The sequence below is a fragment of the Columba livia genome, chromosome 8 (genome assembly GCF_036013475.1).
Source record: "Columba livia isolate bColLiv1 breed racing homer chromosome 8, bColLiv1.pat.W.v2, whole genome shotgun sequence".
NCBI lineage: Eukaryota > Metazoa > Chordata > Aves > Columbiformes > Columbidae > Columba > Columba livia.
Window position 1 is genome coordinate 14,244,854 of NC_088609.1, and position 17,218 is coordinate 14,262,071.

Here is a 17,218-nt window from a genome sequence, read left to right on the forward strand (position 1 = left end):
CCTCAAGGCCGCTCCCGCGTTCTCCCCCCTCAGCAACGCTCGCCCTCCCGTGGGGCTGTGTCACGCTTCCCGGGCGCGGCGGTGAGGCCGGGCCCGCGGGTTGTGCAGGGCCGCCACGGCGGGGCACGCCGGGACTTGTAGTCACTCCACTCGGGGGGGCGGGGCAAGTGTGTCTGGCGCTCCTTCTATTGGCTACTGACCGCCCGGCGGAAGTAGCGTGAGGCCGGCGGAGGCGGCCGGCGGGCGGCGGAGACTTTGAACGGCGGCGGCCGCGGCCATGGAGGCGGCGGGGGCGGCCCCGCAGCGGGTGCTGCTCCGCCAGGTGAGTGCGGGGCCTCTTGGAGGCGGCGGGTCCCGGTTCTCCCCGTCGCCCGCGGCCTCTCACGCTGCGCTTCCCGCAGGTGCTGGGCTGGAGGGTGGCGGCCGCCGTGGCCTGGTCCGTGCTGCTGCTGCCCGTCTGCACCGCGGCCTTCGTCGTGCTGAGCGGCCTGGACCCCTTCCACCCGCTGCGCTGGATCTCCAGTAGGTGCTCCGGCCTTCCCCCCGCGATCACGGCTGGGATTTAAGTGCTTTGTTACATCAAGTGACCCGATATTAATACTTAGTTCCGTTTATAACTTGACAAGTTGTGACTTTAAAAGGTGTATTTTGTTTTCTTTTTTTTTCTTTTTTTGGTAATTTTACAGTCACGTGTTTGTATTTGGGGTTTTTCCCCTACCTGTGGCTTTGGGCTCCCTTTCAGATAATGGGAACTGACTATGGCGTTGAGTTAGGGTTCTACTTTGTGTGTTTCTGAATGGTCTTTAGGCTTTAAAATATAAGTTTTCCTGTTACTTATGACCATAATAGCCATAATGCGATGCCATAGTGCTAAGCCACAATGCCTTCAGATACATGGTGTGAACTGTGGGGTTGTTCTGTGCAGGGACAGGAGTTGGGCTTGATGATCCTGGTGGGTCCCTTCCAACACAGGACATTCTATGAATGCTCCCTAGGTAGAAATAACTGTTGCAAGTTCATGTAAGTGTATCCTTCAGGGAAAAAAATAGGTTAAGTGACTTAGTTGTCTGACACTTGTCACTGTCCTAGTGTCTGAGCACTTGGACACATTTCCACTTTCCGCCCTGTGCAGCTGCTGTTTGCATAACGAGCTCAAGTTTCCTCTGACTTTGGTGCATCGAATCACAAGAGAAGTTCCTGAAACAGCTGCTCTGTGTGGTGAGAATAGCTTCCCTTCAAGTGCACACACAGAAAATTAAGATGTGTTTGAATGGAAGCTTGATACCTGTGATTGTGTAGCTGCTCTGGGCAGAGAGACTTGATTTCTTTCCCCCTTTGAAAATATAAAAGCCCAAAAGAATCAATTGAAAGCAATTCACTTCATAAGGAATTTTTTACTTTTTAAATGTGGCTGTATGGTTACAGCTTTCCTTAAGTGAAAGAAAGCTCTGTTAGTTCAGCCATAGTGTAATCGTTCAAATCGCTTGTGAGAAAACCAATTATAAGGGTGTAAAGTATTGTCTATGAAATTTAAAAAAGCTTTTATGCAGAAAAGTTGTGCAGCTGAGCAGGTCCGGTGTGAGATTACAAAGTCTATTGAACGCGATTCCCCTTTATGCACTTAGTGGATTATTGTGAACTGCTTAAGTGTTCTTTTCTGTTACTTAATGTGTCACTGTTGTGCAGTCTTGAAACAATAATAGTATTTTTTAAATTTTAGATTCTTTGAATGATTTATATACTTCCTATGTCATCTTTTGTATCCTCCTTATGTCTGTGGTGATACTAGTAATAAGCGTCTTCAACGCCGAATTTTATGCAGGTGAGTTATGTGAATTGCTGTGATACTTGAATTAAATAGGAAGACCATTTAAAGAGATTTGTATTTACATTCAGTGTGCTGAACATTGATAGATTTTCTTCTAAATTAACATAGACAATACACAGAGCTTGTTTTCAAGGAAATCACTCCAGGTTCCTGCTTACCTCGTGGCTGAGATGCTCTTAGCTGAGCCGCTTCATTGGTTTCTTGATCACTCTGTGACTGATGCCAACTGTGAAAAGTTCTTTGGCGACAATGGCTTTATTTTTTTTTCTAATGGAGGATTTTATTAATAAGAAATGAACTTTCACTTTTGGCTTTTATTTACAGTTGTGCCATCAATACCATGCTCTCGATTAGCACTGATAGGAAAAATATTTCACCCTCAGCAAGTTATCCATTCAGTTGTCCATGCTGTAATGGGAATGTTGGTTGCTTGGTGCGCTGCAGTTATGACAAAAGGGAAGTTCCAGTTTCTTGCTGTGCCCTGCATGCCTTCAGAAAGGTAATTATTTGTTTGTATTAAAGATAAATTATGCAAAGAACTTCTGTTGCTAAATTTATTTACTGGTGGCTTCTTTCAAACAAAAAACCTAAAATCTGAGTACTATTAAAAAAAAAGTTGATATCCTTTATTAAAGGATAGGAAATACTCTCCTTTTAAATGTTACAATGCACAGAGAAATAACTGGGCCAGAAAAACTAGATTGCCGGAATTCTTAATGGCAAGTTGAATGATGGCAAATTGGTTGTCACTTGAAATAAGTCTTGGTCTTGGGGTTAATGTGATACACTTAATAAATAGTGGAAGCATCCTCTTGCCTAAATCACAAAAATAGGTGGTGGGACTCCTGCTTTAGAAAAACTTATTGAGAAATCATAATGTGTACTGATCAGGAAAGTAAAATCAAGCTTTTGATTTGAACCTCCTAAGGCTAGAATGACTTTTTTTTTTTTTTTAAACTCAGAATTAATTCTAAGCTTTCTATTTTAGCCTAGATGATGCTGTTCCTCAGATGTGCCTAAATGAATATCACCTCTTTTTTCTACTCTGTGGAGCTTTCATGGGATACAGTTATAGTCTTTTGTATCTTATTAACAATATGAATTATTTGCCGTTTCCAATCATACAGGTAAGTGGTTTAAACACCTTTGCAGATAGACATGTCTAAGTAAACAAAAAAAAGTGCCTTGATTGTTATATTTTTGAATATGCCAGTAGCAGCTGTCTGTTGGCAGGCTTTCCTTAGTAGATGAAGTGTACAATCTGCTTTAAATGCCCGGAGAGTTCATCATCCTCCTTCCTGCTTTGAAATGAACACAGAAATCTGGGATGCTCTGACTATACAATTTATGCTCCACTGATGCATATTAAAAGCCGGCTGAGCTGGGCTGTTGCAGGAAATGAATTGTATAAACTGAATATTAACCTCAGGAACTGACAACAAGGGTCACCTAAAAGTTGAGAAACCTGAGAAGAAGCATATTATCAGTTGTAACTGGGTACCAGGTAATTTAAAGTCTAAATAGCACGTTAAATCTTGTGTAAAGCTCAACATCCAAAGCCTGTTCGTGTGTGCAGTGCTATGAAAACTGAAATTTTGTCAGTTTCCCTGGCGGGGACTCCAGCAGTTCTACAGAAATCTGTCCCGATGGTGAGGGATGGCTTGTGTAATATCGTCCTGCAAATACTTCCTGTGTTGCTGTAGCCTCGCAGCAGCCATCAGCTTTGTCTGATTCCCAGATGTATAAAGTCCAACCAATTTGGCCAAAGGTAACTTTAGCTAAAATTATTTGTATTAGTGGAAAACATTTTAAGTCATGACCATTTAGTTTGTCAGCAAACCAAGCATCATTTTGGCAATGCTGTAGTTATAGTATTTTAAAAAATTCTATTATTTGAATACTGTTAATTCCTCCTTCCCTCATTTTTTTAATGCAATTTACTCAAGTAAAAAATTAAATAATTTTGGTTTCATTTGCATGTAGTGTCACATGGGTCGCTTTGGTTATTTGGAAAGATATATAATTTGGTTGAATGGAGAAGGGTGTCAGTTTTACACTGATTTTGCTGCCTGGAGGATTATTGACCCTGTAACACATGCTTGTCTGAATTTTCCCTATTTTAATGGAACACTTCTAATCTAAATGAAATCTAGAAGATTAAATATGCCTTTTTTATTGTTTATTTTGCATTAGGCAACATTCTTCTAGTTTGTTCCCCTGTCTATAGAGTCAATTTACCCCACCCTCCATTTTCATACTGTCACAAGTAGGAAGAGGGATGAGAACTAGAGGTGATTATGAAATGACAGAAAAAATAGTAGCTGTGACACTTTGGAATTGCCCTATTGCCTATTTTCTTTTTAATTTGTCTAGACTTCAGGTTTTCAAGTATCTTTTTTTTTCTTTTCCATTTTATTAATTTGTTCTTGAATGTGGAATACTAAACTATTTTTCTTTTTAGCAATACAAGTACTTGCGTTTCAGAAGATCTTTGCCTCTCCTGGTTAAACACAGTTGTGTAGAGTCACTGTATTTCGTTAGAAACTTCTGTGCCACATATTACTTTTTTGGTAAGGGTTCCTGAAATTCTCCTTTTTTAATTCCTGTATTTTGAAAACTATCTTTAATCAGCCTGTTATGCTATTTTTCAGCCTTCCAGGCAACTTACGTAGACTTGTTTAAACAAATAAAGAGATCTCGCACCTCTCTAAAACAGTAAGAAAAGGTACAAGGTTTGTACAGTGATATTTATATAGTATTTATGTGATGGCAATTCTTACAGCCTCACAGAAGCTCATTTAGCATGTGAGAAATGTCTTTTCTCCAAAGGATTAACATATTCTATAGGAATTTATTGTCTAGCTGGTAACATTCTAAGATGACGGATTCTAAAGAGAAGGGAGTGGGGAATAATAGTTTCTAACTTGGTCTGTATTAAATATTCCCAAGTACTTTTAACATGGATAAACATCTCATGCCTTGGACTGTTCCTTCCATTGCCTGGTATTGGAAATAAAATGTCATGAAGCTGAATTTGACATACCAGCAGCGGACATGACTTCACCATATGTAATACTGCTATATTTTCACTGTTTTTAAAGTAAAAATTAGCACTTTGGATTGATTCGCAAGTGTCCTTTATATTATTTGGAGAAAGCTGGGGGGACAAAGGCAGTATGGCTCCCTGCCATAAGAAAATGAAGTTTGGCCTTTAAAACTGTGGTAAAATGAAAATCTGTGCTGATGGAGGTGATTGCACTGAACTTCCTGAAAATCAGGATTTTTTTAACATTATGGTTGTAGTTATCCACCTAAATGATGTCAAAATATGCCAGAATTATCTCTACTTCCTTAGCATTAGGGGATAAATTAGAGGTGTGGTGGTTCTATATCAGTTTCCATTAAGTCTTTAAAAGCACAATCTGCTGCCTGAGCTGTAGTGAAAATGAACATTAAATGACTATTAACCCTCTTTTGTAAGTGAGGAAGCACAAATGACTCAATGCTGAGAAGCTGGCAATAAAAGATAAGGTTTGCCGCTCTCACATCTCTCAGTGTGTAGTTGCTGGCCTGAAGCCTTTTTTTCATTCTCTTGCTTATATTTCTTAAAAAACAAAACAAAAACAACCCCAACAACAACAACAACAAAAGAAAGACAAAACAAATGCAGGTTTTTTCCCAGTGTATGGATGTTACAAGCCCAGTCTCCTCTCTACACGTGCATTGTACTTTTGTCATCTTTTTGGTCTATTATGATGTGTTTTGCAGTGTTGTATTTTTCAGTGTTTCTTTTTTATACCCTAGGTTATATCCCAAAGATGTGGATAAGCACCACGATGGATCTTCATCCAGACAGGTGGGTTGTGCTGAAACCTTGCAGGAGAGTATTGCTGACAGCTCCCTGGGCTGCAGAAGTCCAGTTTAGCTGGTGGTTCTTTGGTTCCTCACCTCCCACATAGAATGTGGGGACCGTTGGGTTCTTCTGAAACGGATCCAAACAGACCCAACCTCCCCTTGTAGACAGTCATTAAGAAATCCTCTCAGTTTCCTTCATCTCTCTAAGTCCTAAAAGTATTACGAAGACTGATCTCTCCAAATCACATACATGAGTTTTCTGTGTTTTAGGGGGGCATATCTTTGTTTTTATATGGCTGCCATTTGTTTTTAAATAGGGAAAATGGAACCTTAATATCTTAATTGACGAAAACTGTGTTTCGTATTTCTTTTCCTAAATTTCGTTATTTATTTTTCTTCGCTTCATCACAATTACTGAAAAATTAAATAAATGGTATCTCAAACACATTTAAGAAACTGGTTTTGCAAAGAATGCAATTTTATTCTTGAAATTTTTGTTACTGTAACAGCTTGCTATAGACATTTTTCATAATAATAATACTTATGTCTTCTTTTATTTTGCAGTAAATTGCATCCTCTTGACACCCTGACTGGCTTATTGGATCTCTCCTTGTTTTACCATGCCTGGTTATGTGGTGTATTTCTTCTGATTACCTGGTACATTGCGTGGTCACTCTTCAGAATCTATGCTACAGAGGTTAGTACTCAGTGGCGGTGCTAAAGATGTAACATCAGTGTTTCATAGATAATTCTTACTTTTCAAAAGCAGTTTTACTAGGAAGTAACTTACTATGAATTCTTGAATTTTCAAAGCATAACATCACAGATAATAGGCCTGGGCATTAACTGACCTTCAGTTTCCCTATAACACAAACCAATGCTGTTTACAAAATTAACAGGTTTACAGCAATGTTCCTTTTCTTACTCCGCTTCTTCTGTTTCCATATCCCCCTTCTCCTCTTCATGTTTGATGCTAAATCCTTGCAGGTGCTGTTGGGGCCACCATAACACGGAACCACGTTGTGTTTCTTGACCTCTGTACCATGTTCATTGATCTCGTCTGGTGTAAAGACAGATGAGCCAGTGCAGGGTCTATTTGTGTCTGGCAGAATTTACTAATTTGGTGTCTGTATGTGTTTCCAAGCAATGATTTTGGATTTGAGTATGAGACTAGCTGAAGACTTGTGACAAACAGCCACAGGTTATGTGGGAAGATAATATCCAGAAACCGTATAGCTCCCAATCCAACTTCACAATAGGAAAGAGAACAAAATACTGTAAATTTTCTGTAAGCTGAGTTCTAGAAATGTCAAACTTAAGCAAACCATCAAAGTACACAATTCTCCAAAGCTGAGACATGTTAATTTAATTCAGGCTGCAGTATTAATATGGACTTCAAGCAATCTTAAGAATTAAGACACTTGTGCTTTTTCCTTCAGTTGTAAAGTCACAAATAGATATGACTAAAAAAGGCTGTTTAAATATGTAATGAATTGTATTAGAATAAATGTGAGAGCATGATTGAAGAGGAAAAAAAAAAAAAGTCCTGCCAACAAAGAATTTGGGAAGACTTGATCTTTGTTGACTAATCCAGATATTTCTTGTGAGAACAGAGGAAAAAGCTTGTTCATCTAACCTGATGGTTTTTTCTTTTTTAAAACATTACTAGACTGCAGATTAGTAGGAAAAAAATGAGGTTTAAATCCTGGCAAAACACTCTTAGGGGATGAAATGGCATAGAGTGCTTGTTGGAGTGTTAGCTTTAATTAAAAAGGTCTAGTTGTTGTGGCTGCGTGGAGAAAAGGTTGACAATGAATCAAGTGTAACTGATGTAATGATGCATCAGAATCTACCAACAGCAGCTCTGAGGTGGGAACAACCTTTTTCAAAGGATAATATTAATACCTGAAGCACTAGTGAACACTGTCTGTCAAGGTCTGTAATTATTGTACTGCTTGTAAAGCTATGCAAGGCAAACGTCCAGCTCTGAAGGTATAAAATGGACCTTGCCCTTTTGACTGTTGAACAGAAGATGGGTTTGTCCACATAATTATTTTTTTAATGAGCTACAAAACTTCCAAAGCTGTTGGTAAATATCTATATAGTGTTAGTAGCTGGTACTAAATCTTTTATTATTTGGTAAAAGAACCCCGAGTTCTTCACTGGAGTGGCTAAAGATGACATTACAGTTTTGATTTCTGTCTTGTTTCTGGATGGTGTCACTAGGTTTTTCCATGGGTATGTGGCTAGAGGAATTTATTTTCATAATGATAGGATGCCCCAGCTGTGAATTATATAGGTACATGGAAGGCACTTGAAGATACAGATAGATGGATTTTCTAAGATTTCTCAATTTTAAACATAAGAAGTAAAGCCTTTTTTGTTTCTGTGTTAGAAATTCCAAGCCTGTTAAGAGAAACTTGAAGTGATGGGATATGTGCTTTTGTAGTTCATCATTCATCTGACAAATAACAGCTCAGGTGGAGTCTTTCATAAGGTTTTATAGTATTTTGCTCTGTATAACACAACTTCTGATGTTTGTATTTAGACACATCATTTTCCTATCCAGCCAACTTTTGCTGAGGAGACAGACCAGTGCCTGCCTAAAATTTTAAACAGCAACCCTCCCCTCATTATAAAGGTAATTGCATTCTCACCATCTTACCAGCCAGGTGTGTGCTGAGGAGTTGTTTCTCAAAGTGTGCAATCAGATCCTCAAGGTTCCGGTTATTTTAGCTGAGGTGATAGTTCTTTAGAAAGCTGCTTCAGAGAACTGGAAGAGGCAGTTACGCTTCATGGTGAAAATTTGTTCAGTAGTGACATCTGCTGGTGCTCAGCACAGCGTTACTTTGAGCTGAAAATAGACTCATTTAGTTCGAGGTAAGATCTGTTTGTCTGCAGCTTAAGTATATCAGTCTGTACTCTGCAAAACCAACAGGTTAGTGACATTCTTTTTTTTGTTTAACTCATTCAAGTCTTGTCAGATAAGCAGGTGTTTTATCAAACCTTTGTATACTATTAACACTTTGGCCCCTGCCGCTTATATTTGAGTTCTTATCTGTGTGTTCTCTCTTGAACTTAAATTGTTTCCATATGCATGTTGGAAGTTGAATTTCTTTTTTAAAAAATACAATAGTAAAAAGCTACTTAAAATCTGTGAGAAGAGTAATTTTGGTCTGACTATGGTAATCATTAATGGGATTTACTGATTATAATACTTAGAAATTGGAGACCCCATAGAATTATTATATACATAAAGATAAGAATAGTCTTCTGCACATGCAAAATCCGCATTTACTGACTTTACAGATCTCCGATAGGACTGGAGATATAACAGGCTGCAATCCATTTGGATCCTTTTTTAAGCTTTGCTGCATTTTCAAAGGATGGGTGGGGAAGAGTTGAGCACAGCACAGTTAGAGGTAGATGAAGTCTGATTTGTAATCTCAGTTGTTACTAAAGTGTCTAATTTATAATTGGGTCTTGTATAGTTTGAGAAATCTGGTTATTTTTGGTTTGCCACATTGAACTACTGAATTGCATGAAACAGCAGTATTAGGTCCAGTGCTGTATGGCGTACTGCGTAGTTGAGCTCTGGCTTGCAAGAAGAATTCCTTCCTTAGACTTTTTTGCTTCTTAGGTTCTTTCTATCAGAACTGTTAGTTGTTAAGATAAAAATGATGTTAGGTCGTCTTTAACTCCGAAGAAACAACTTATCAGTCAATTTCTCTGAAGCTCTTATGAACTCAGCAGCCCCATGCAGAGTGGGCTTAGGGATGTCTGCAGTCATTTGTCTTCTTTCTTCTTCTGTTACATGGCTGCTTTTAGTCTGTGTGAACTCACTCTTTGTTAGGGATTGCTTTTGTATGGATAACTACATTTTGTAAAAAAATCCATTAGACTTTGCATTTACTAAAACACTTTCCTTTTTTCCTAGTTTTTAGCCTTACAAGACTTGATGTTACTTTCCCAGTATTCTCCTATTCGGCGACAGGAAGTCTTTAGTCTTAGTCAACCAGGTAACTATAGAAACTATCTTGTCTTGATATTTTTTTTTTTTTTTAAGTGTTAATCAAGTGCTTTTACAAGTTATTTAGTGCTCTGATGCATGCTACATAAGCCAGAAGGCCTCGTAAGTGAAAGTATCCCTATGATGCCTTTTCCAAGAGGATGCTCGATTATCTATATTTGTATAGTTTCATCTACTAAACTCAACAAATTCTGGTGCCTGTTGTTTAAGTGACAGCCATGAGGGAACACAGGTCTTGGGGTACTGAAAGCAGGGTCCTCTTGACTCCACCAGTCAAATAGTCACAACTGAATAATCCAACAGATGGGTTTGAAAACGTGGTGTTCCGATGTGAGGTGAAATCAAGCATAAATAGTGAGTCACCACTAGAGCTGTGAAAGCAAACAGTGGCTCTAATTTCAATTAGCATTCGAGGCTTTTGCTATGTACAAAGATATGGCAGAGAAAGTAAATTAAAACTGCTTAAAAGCCTCCAGAAACTTTTTGTTATACCTCATCAGGAATTCTAGCATTTGTACTAGTTCAAAACTGTTTACTGTCACCATTTATATTACTTTTTTCATTTTAGTTGTTCAGTGATTTCAGATTTGCTGTGCTGAACTGCATGTTTTTCTTACTTGCTTAGCAAGTCCTTTTTAGAGTTATCCATTGACAGGAGGATAGAATCTGTCCATGTTTTCATCTTCCTCACAGTAAATAAACTGTCACGGTGCAAATACACTGTATGTATTTTTAGAAATGAAGTGGTACTATAATTTTTGAAGCTTATACTGAGACCACATGGGCACTGTCAGAATAGATACAAGAGTGAGCAGCTGGGTTGTACGTACGTACTACATTTCCTTTTTGTTTGCATATTGCTAGGTGGGCACCCGCACAACTGGACTGCGATATCAAGGGAGTGTTTGAGTCTTCTGAGCGATCTGACCCAGAGGCTGATGGCACAGCAGGAAGCTGCAGCAGCAAATGGGAGAGCAAAGCAGCCAGCAGGAGAGCTGAAAGTAGCTCCACAGACTCCAGGTATGCGAGGAAATGCTCGTAATAGTTTGTGAACCATGGAAGTGCTGATACATTACACAGGTACATTAGTCTCAATTAAGTTGTAGGAGGAAAATGAGTCACAGGGTTTTCTGTGAATAAAAACGTCTCTCCCCCAGTTTCATTTTAGGTATTCTTGTTGAAGTAGTCTCAAAGTAACTAAAAAACTTGGAAAGATCATGTTTACTCGGTTTGCTTACTTTGCGTGATGTTATGTTCAATACAGTGTTTTTTCTACACTTGCATGTATTAAGTCTAAATATTACAGTATTAGTAAGTGGTTGAACCTAGTTACAGGGAGAATGTAAGTCTTGCCAAGAGATACTTTGTGATTTGTGTAGTTGCTCTTATGATTAGTTGAAGATGGTAAAGTTATTGTTTTGTTGTTGTGGGGACACCGAATATGTTTGTGTGATTTGCTGATACTACTGTAGAATAAGAAAAGCCAATCTGACTGTTGAGCTGTGTGGAGCCTGCGAGCATTTCAGGTGTTTTGCACACCAGACTTGGGCATCATTCCTGGTAGCAGCGCTGCGTTGGCCCAAGAGGTGCCAGGTTATGGAACCCCTGCAGCCGGTGCCCAGGATACAAGTGTCCTGGGAACAGCAGGAGACTGTTCGTACATCAGAGGTTAATTTCTTCTAGTGCTGCAGCTCCTTGGATTTTGCGACTGTTATGTCTTGTCTTACATACCCAGCAGGACCAGAAAGAATTGCCTTTCTTCTGTCATTAAATTTTTTTCTAGTACTTTATCCGAAAAGCACACTTTATGTAGATATATAGCAGAGTGTAGTAATGCCAGCTAGCAAAAGGAGAAAAATAAATCCACAGGCATCCTTCTTATCACTTGCTATTCTCAAACTGATGAACTTCTAAAACACTGCATGCTCATGCTGATGTTTACTTCTTTGCAAGACCACAGTGGAAACAATGTATTTTAATAAAACCTCTAATGATAGAGAGGTTGTTGAAACAGCAGTCAAATAACAAACCCCTCTCTTATTTCATGCGTGCTATACTGTTTGTCTTCATGCAGTGTGTCCTTTGTCCTTAGGAGGCGTTGTGACAGAAGATGTGTCTTTCCAGTCACAGAGGTCTAATATCCTTCCCAGAGCCTCCATGTCTTCACTGGTTAAATCATCTGTAATGCATTTAAAGGCATCGCCTGGATCTGATGTTGGTTCACCTTTCAGCTCACCTGCTTTAAATTGCAAGACGGGAATGTTGGATGTAAACTCTCCTTGGCATGGATCAGTCCAAAGTCCTCACCTCAGGAGAGGGGGACCGAAGCTGTGGACATTGGGTTCAGGTAGAGATTTTCCCCCAGCACTGGTTTTAGCCTTGTAGTCATGAGTGTAGTAGCTGTGTCAACAGAAATCTGTATCTTGAGGATTAAAGTGCCAGCAGCCGGAGTTTTCCTAAAGATATTGTATTTCTCTTGTAGAGCTGCAAATGAATGGTTCCCACCATGAATCCTTCCCAATGCTCTCTGCTGCAAGAACTGGCAGTAAGGTGGTACAGCCAAGCTTTGTTTACACGTGGCTTCAGAACAAGCAAGAACAGGTAGAGTAAAAGTTGCAGTACAGATAGGTGTTCTCACTTCTGAAAGAACTTACCGTTCTTGGTAATTAATACCTCCTTCTCCAATCAGCTTACATGACAAAAATCCTTCTCCCCAGCCCTCAATCCCTTTACACTGTGGGAAGGGTTGAGGAGGGCCAACTGTACATACCTTCAGATAAATACCGATTATATTTAATCTTTTGTTTCTTTCCAGATAAAAAACTTCTTGTCAAAACGAGCGCTGATAATGTATTTCTTCAGCAAGGTAATCCTGATCTTATATTTTGCGACTGAGCAACATGGACTGTAAATGCATGAGCATATGGGTTTTGCTGTGATACTATATACCTTTTGCATATAGTAACAGTTCTAAAACCTTTCTTTTAATCTAAGGTTTTCCATAAGTGCAACATTGTACAAACTGTGAGTTTCACAGAGAATTATCCCATACCTGCATAAAAAAGAATAATACTATTACTTTAAACTCGCCTGATTATAAACTGTGTTTTGTTTGAAGTGTCATATACTAGTAAAATGAAACCGAGAACTTAAATGCAATTGTCTTAGTATAGTAATTCCAAGATGGCACAGCTTCTAGTTCATTTTATAATTCAGTTAACTGCTTTTTGTTAAGCCACTGTACCAAATAAATTCTTTATAGTTTTCCTTTGTGGGAGAAGCGGCAGCTAGAATGTTGGGAATTTCTCCTTAGGAAATACTGGTGATATTTCATGTTACTACTACTTTCCAGGTGAACTCAAAAACTTAAACTAAATTTGCATAGTGTTTACACAGAAAAACAACTGGGTATTTCTTTTATCATAATTGAACAATAACTCAGTTACATTTTACAGAAGCATCCCCCTCTACTTTAGGTCTTTGGTTTTCAGGGATTTAAATGTTTCCTGCAAGTAGAGATCATATTTTTATATGCAGATCTTTTCTGTGTATGTGATAATGGTTTATGCTTCAACTTAGAGCAGTGTTTTCTGATCAGTTATAGTCTGGAGCAGAGACTGAGGCAAGCAACATCATGAAATAGGCGTAGGGGAATTGTGTTGTTCATTTAGCTATTGAAAGCTAGTTATTAGCTAATATACTTTATTTTCTTCAAGTCCTAACTGTAGCTATAGCTTTGTGGGCAGCTCCTGTCCAAAAAGAATTTTAGCTTCTTAAAAGATCCATTTTTTTTTGGGTATTGCCTGAGATCTGTCAGCCTCAAAGGTGTCTTTGGAGGGAAGGGATATGACCCTGTCAAATGTGTGATACCATAATTGAAACCTGCAATTTTGGTGATATTATTTATAAAGTGAACTTGGAATGCTTTGATTTCTTCTCAGCACCCAGAAGCCTCCATCCAAGCTATCTTCTCTGATGCCCAAATGCACATCTGGGCTTTGGAAGGTGAGCAGTTTCTATTCCCAGGTGATCTGCTCTGGCTCATGAAACTACAACTAAAAGGATCCAGTTCCAGGTTTCTGGGGCTCTGTCCTTTATAAATGTAATGGAAGAAAAATCTTTGAATCTGTTTTGACAAAAACCCGACTGCATTTCAGATACCAACATGCATAAAGGTCTAATACGCTCGTTAGTTTTGAGATTCCATGTGAGATCTCTTGGTTTATGTTCTGCAGACATTTGGTAGAGATTCCTAAACCTGATTTCTGTTGCTTCTCTCCCACGTGTATCACTTTTACATTTTTTTATTTTTCAGTAATAGATTTGATGTCTCTTTACAACAGTTTTTCTGACTAAAGGCTCTGAGTCCTTCTTTGTTAATCACAAAGAGTTGAGGGAAGGAGGCACTCGGGTAGGAACTTAACAAATAAATGGAAAAAGGTGGTCTGCAGAGAACTAAAAGAACAATGACAGTATGTGGTTGTGCTACAGGATTTTCTTGTTTGTTTCAAAGTAATGAGCAAATACCAGTGTTGATAGAACCTTTTATTAGATTTGTCTGTGCAAAAGGTCATCTTTCTTCCTAGATTATATGTTTTATGGGCAGATATGCCAGGCTGTGTCAGATTGAAGGGGATGCGTTGGGATGTACAGAGTCAGGAGAGGGGATTCACAATTTACAGAAAAGCAAAAGATACCATTTGTGTTTTAACTAAGGGCAGAGGGCTAGTCTGGAATTTTTTAAAATATGATAAGTAATCTGAGAAGGGCTTCAAAACTAAACTAAGGTTTCCTGCAAAAGTAGAGCTCTCCTCATAAAAGCTGAACAAAGAAAGTTAAGTGATCTGGAAATGTTTGTGTATGACCAGAAGAATTGTGAAATAGGTCTTGTCTTTTGGTTGATGTCAGGTACACCTCTGATCAGAGCAGTGGAAAAAGGGGTTTATATGTGATCTCTCTTGCCTTACCAACGTCAAACTATTGTACATCTGTCAAACCGGTGACCGGTTTAGTCCTGAAGCAAGCCAAAGCTGAGGTCACTGCCTGCAGCAAGTCCTGAAGAATTCTACCACACTAGTAGAATATTCAGGCAAAACCATGATCTTTGTTAACACTTCAGAAGTTGAGAATTCAGTAATTACAGCAAACTTATTTTTTTTAAAGGTCTGTCACACTTGGTAGCAGCCTCCTTTACTGAAGACCACTTTGGAGTTGTCCAAACCGCCCTGCCAGCCATCCTCAATACTTTACTGACTCTTCAGGAGGTAAAAACTGTTACATTTTCCTTATTGCAGAACAACTTTAAGAGAAGAGGAGTTTTGTTCATGTTATATTTTGACCTTGCTGACTAGTCAAAACATTCAAGCTGCTACCACTGTACATGGCTTCTCCTCTGCAGTTAATCTAAATAAAACAGTTGCCACTATGTGAGTTAAGAAAAAGCAAATAAAAACTGAGTTAGGTTTTTAAAATGTAGGAGTAGAAAGCATGGTTTTAATTGAATGCTTAATTAAAAAAGAAAAAGGTACTATGTGCTCAGTTAAAAGACCTTATTTCAGGGATGCAGCAATTATACTGTATTTTGTGCGTAGTTAGGACTTAATATTTATTTGGCTGTACACAATTCCTAATGCAACCTGGAGCACTTGGAGATATTGCAAGTCACAGCAGATGTTATCTGTGTGGTGTTTGTCTCCTAAGACATCACTCTCAAATTACTGATGTTTGTATAATATGGATTATTTTTTTTTAAATCCAGATTTCTTTCCAATCCTTTGCACGTTCTATTGCCATAATCATTTTACACTGCCTTAATGGAGATTCTTGGAAAGAATTTAGAGGTTATTAAAGTTCTTCATTGTAAGTCATCTATTCCAATAACAGGCACCAGGCGGGGGGTGGGGGAGGAAGAAAAAGGAAACGATACCCTCAGGACAGAATTGTATTCCTGCTGCAGTGTGTGCTGTGCTTAGCATCTAAGACTCATTAACAGAGAATCTTATTTCACAGAACTTGGTTCTGTGTTGAGTTGATGGCCAGGAAATGCAAGGTTAAGCTCAGTTACCAAAACATTTTTGTGCGTCTTGTTGGCATTTCTGAACTTGAACTTTCATTTTGCTTTATTTGACATAAACATGTTGCTGGTTACACTATGTAATAACTGAACAAATGAAACAAGTTCATTTATGTTTCTCCTCAATCAGGTTGTAGACAGACATTTCAAACTGCCTCATGTTTCTAGCAAACCCCCCAGGATTTCGGGAAGTCTGGTGGACACATCCTACAAAACACTGCGATTTGCACTTAGAGCATCTCTGAAAACAGCACTGTACCGGATAACTACTGTCTTTGGAGAACACTTAAAGTAAGAACTTTTTCATGATTGATTGCTTGCTAAATTTAGTTTTGATTAACGTTATTGTAGGACCTGTGAAAAAGGAAGTTTGTGAAAAAATCCCTTCAGGTCATTATTCTAACATGGTATCTTAGTAGTATTTGATTTGTGGAACCTTAAAAAAATCCTTGTGTAGATATATGGTCCCCCTTAGAAACTTATTATTCGTAGATTTCTGAGCAACTTTTCTTAGTGACTTTTCATAAGCTTTTAAGCAGTCCATGAATAACCCTTGTTTAGTAAATCTTAGCTGTTGAAAAGAAAGTAAATCAACTAGAGACAATTGTCTGTTCTGTAGGGAGAGAATGCTGAGAATCCTATGAAGACTCCAAATAATCAAATTCCCTTGCTGCTTGGTTGTCTGGTGGCTCTTGCTCAGCCACTGCTGCAGCAAGCAGACTTTCATACTTGGCCTCTGAATATTTGGGACTGAAACTTCCTGCAGTATCAGCCCATCTCTCTCTGTGGAGATGAAATGTTACTCAGTTTGGAAGTGCTGGTTACAAGGAGAGAGCCTTTTGAGAGATTCTTTCTTACTTAAGTCAGTCTTGCAAGTTAAACAATTGCTTGTGTGTGTTTAAAGGTAAGGAAATAAACCAGGTTTCTTGAGACTGGTGTCTTTTAGTAGTAGAAGCTGTTGAAGGTAAGAACTGACAGTTTTAAGAGTTAATATACCTTTTTTTTGTCTTTTTCTTGGAATATAGGTTTTTCATACATCTGGGTTTTGTAAAATTTAGCTTCAGTGCAGTTGTTGATTTCAATTTATACTTAATTTTGGCATGAGGCTTTTTTTTTGGTGGTGTATTGCATTTAATGTAAAATCTTATGTTCTGCATTTGTTGTTTTTAGTGCAGTGCAAGTGTCTGCAGAACATAAGAAAAGACTTCAGCAATTCTTGGAATACAAAGAATAAATAACAGATTTTGATGGAGCTACATTTGTTTTTTTCAACACTCCTGGTAAGAAGAAAGTGGGAGTAATGAGCCTTTTTATCTTGGCTCTTTGGAAAAGCATATGGAAGTACAAGTCACAGAACAAAACTGTAGAGCTGTAGAAGGGCTCTTCTGGGTTTGGATCTTCTTTTGTATAATAAAACTTTTCTAAAAATTCA

At 38.6% G+C, this 17,218-nt stretch overlaps 1 protein-coding gene across 3 annotated transcripts; it reads left to right on the top strand.

The window, feature by feature from the left end:
* The first annotated feature begins 171 nt into the window (after positions 1-171).
* NDC1 (NDC1 transmembrane nucleoporin) lies at positions 172-17,218 on the top strand. Of its 3 annotated transcripts, XM_065072107.1 has the most exons (18): positions 172-322; positions 402-522; positions 1,721-1,822; positions 2,153-2,327; positions 2,817-2,955; positions 4,290-4,398; positions 5,633-5,684; positions 6,248-6,380; positions 8,232-8,324; positions 9,621-9,702; positions 10,578-10,733; positions 11,806-12,060; positions 12,196-12,314; positions 12,529-12,579; positions 13,655-13,718; positions 14,877-14,977; positions 15,917-16,077; positions 16,957-17,218. In XM_065072107.1, exons 1-18 carry the CDS (start codon positions 278-280, stop codon positions 17,018-17,020), a joined length of 2,022 nt encoding a protein of 673 aa, XP_064928179.1. In that variant the 5' UTR covers positions 172-277; the 3' UTR covers positions 17,021-17,218. The 3 variants fall into 3 exon arrangements, with proteins under 3 accessions (XP_064928179.1, XP_064928180.1, XP_064928181.1); XM_065072108.1 differs by lacking the exon at positions 1,721-1,822; XM_065072109.1 differs by lacking the exon at positions 172-322 and having other exon boundaries at positions 502-641.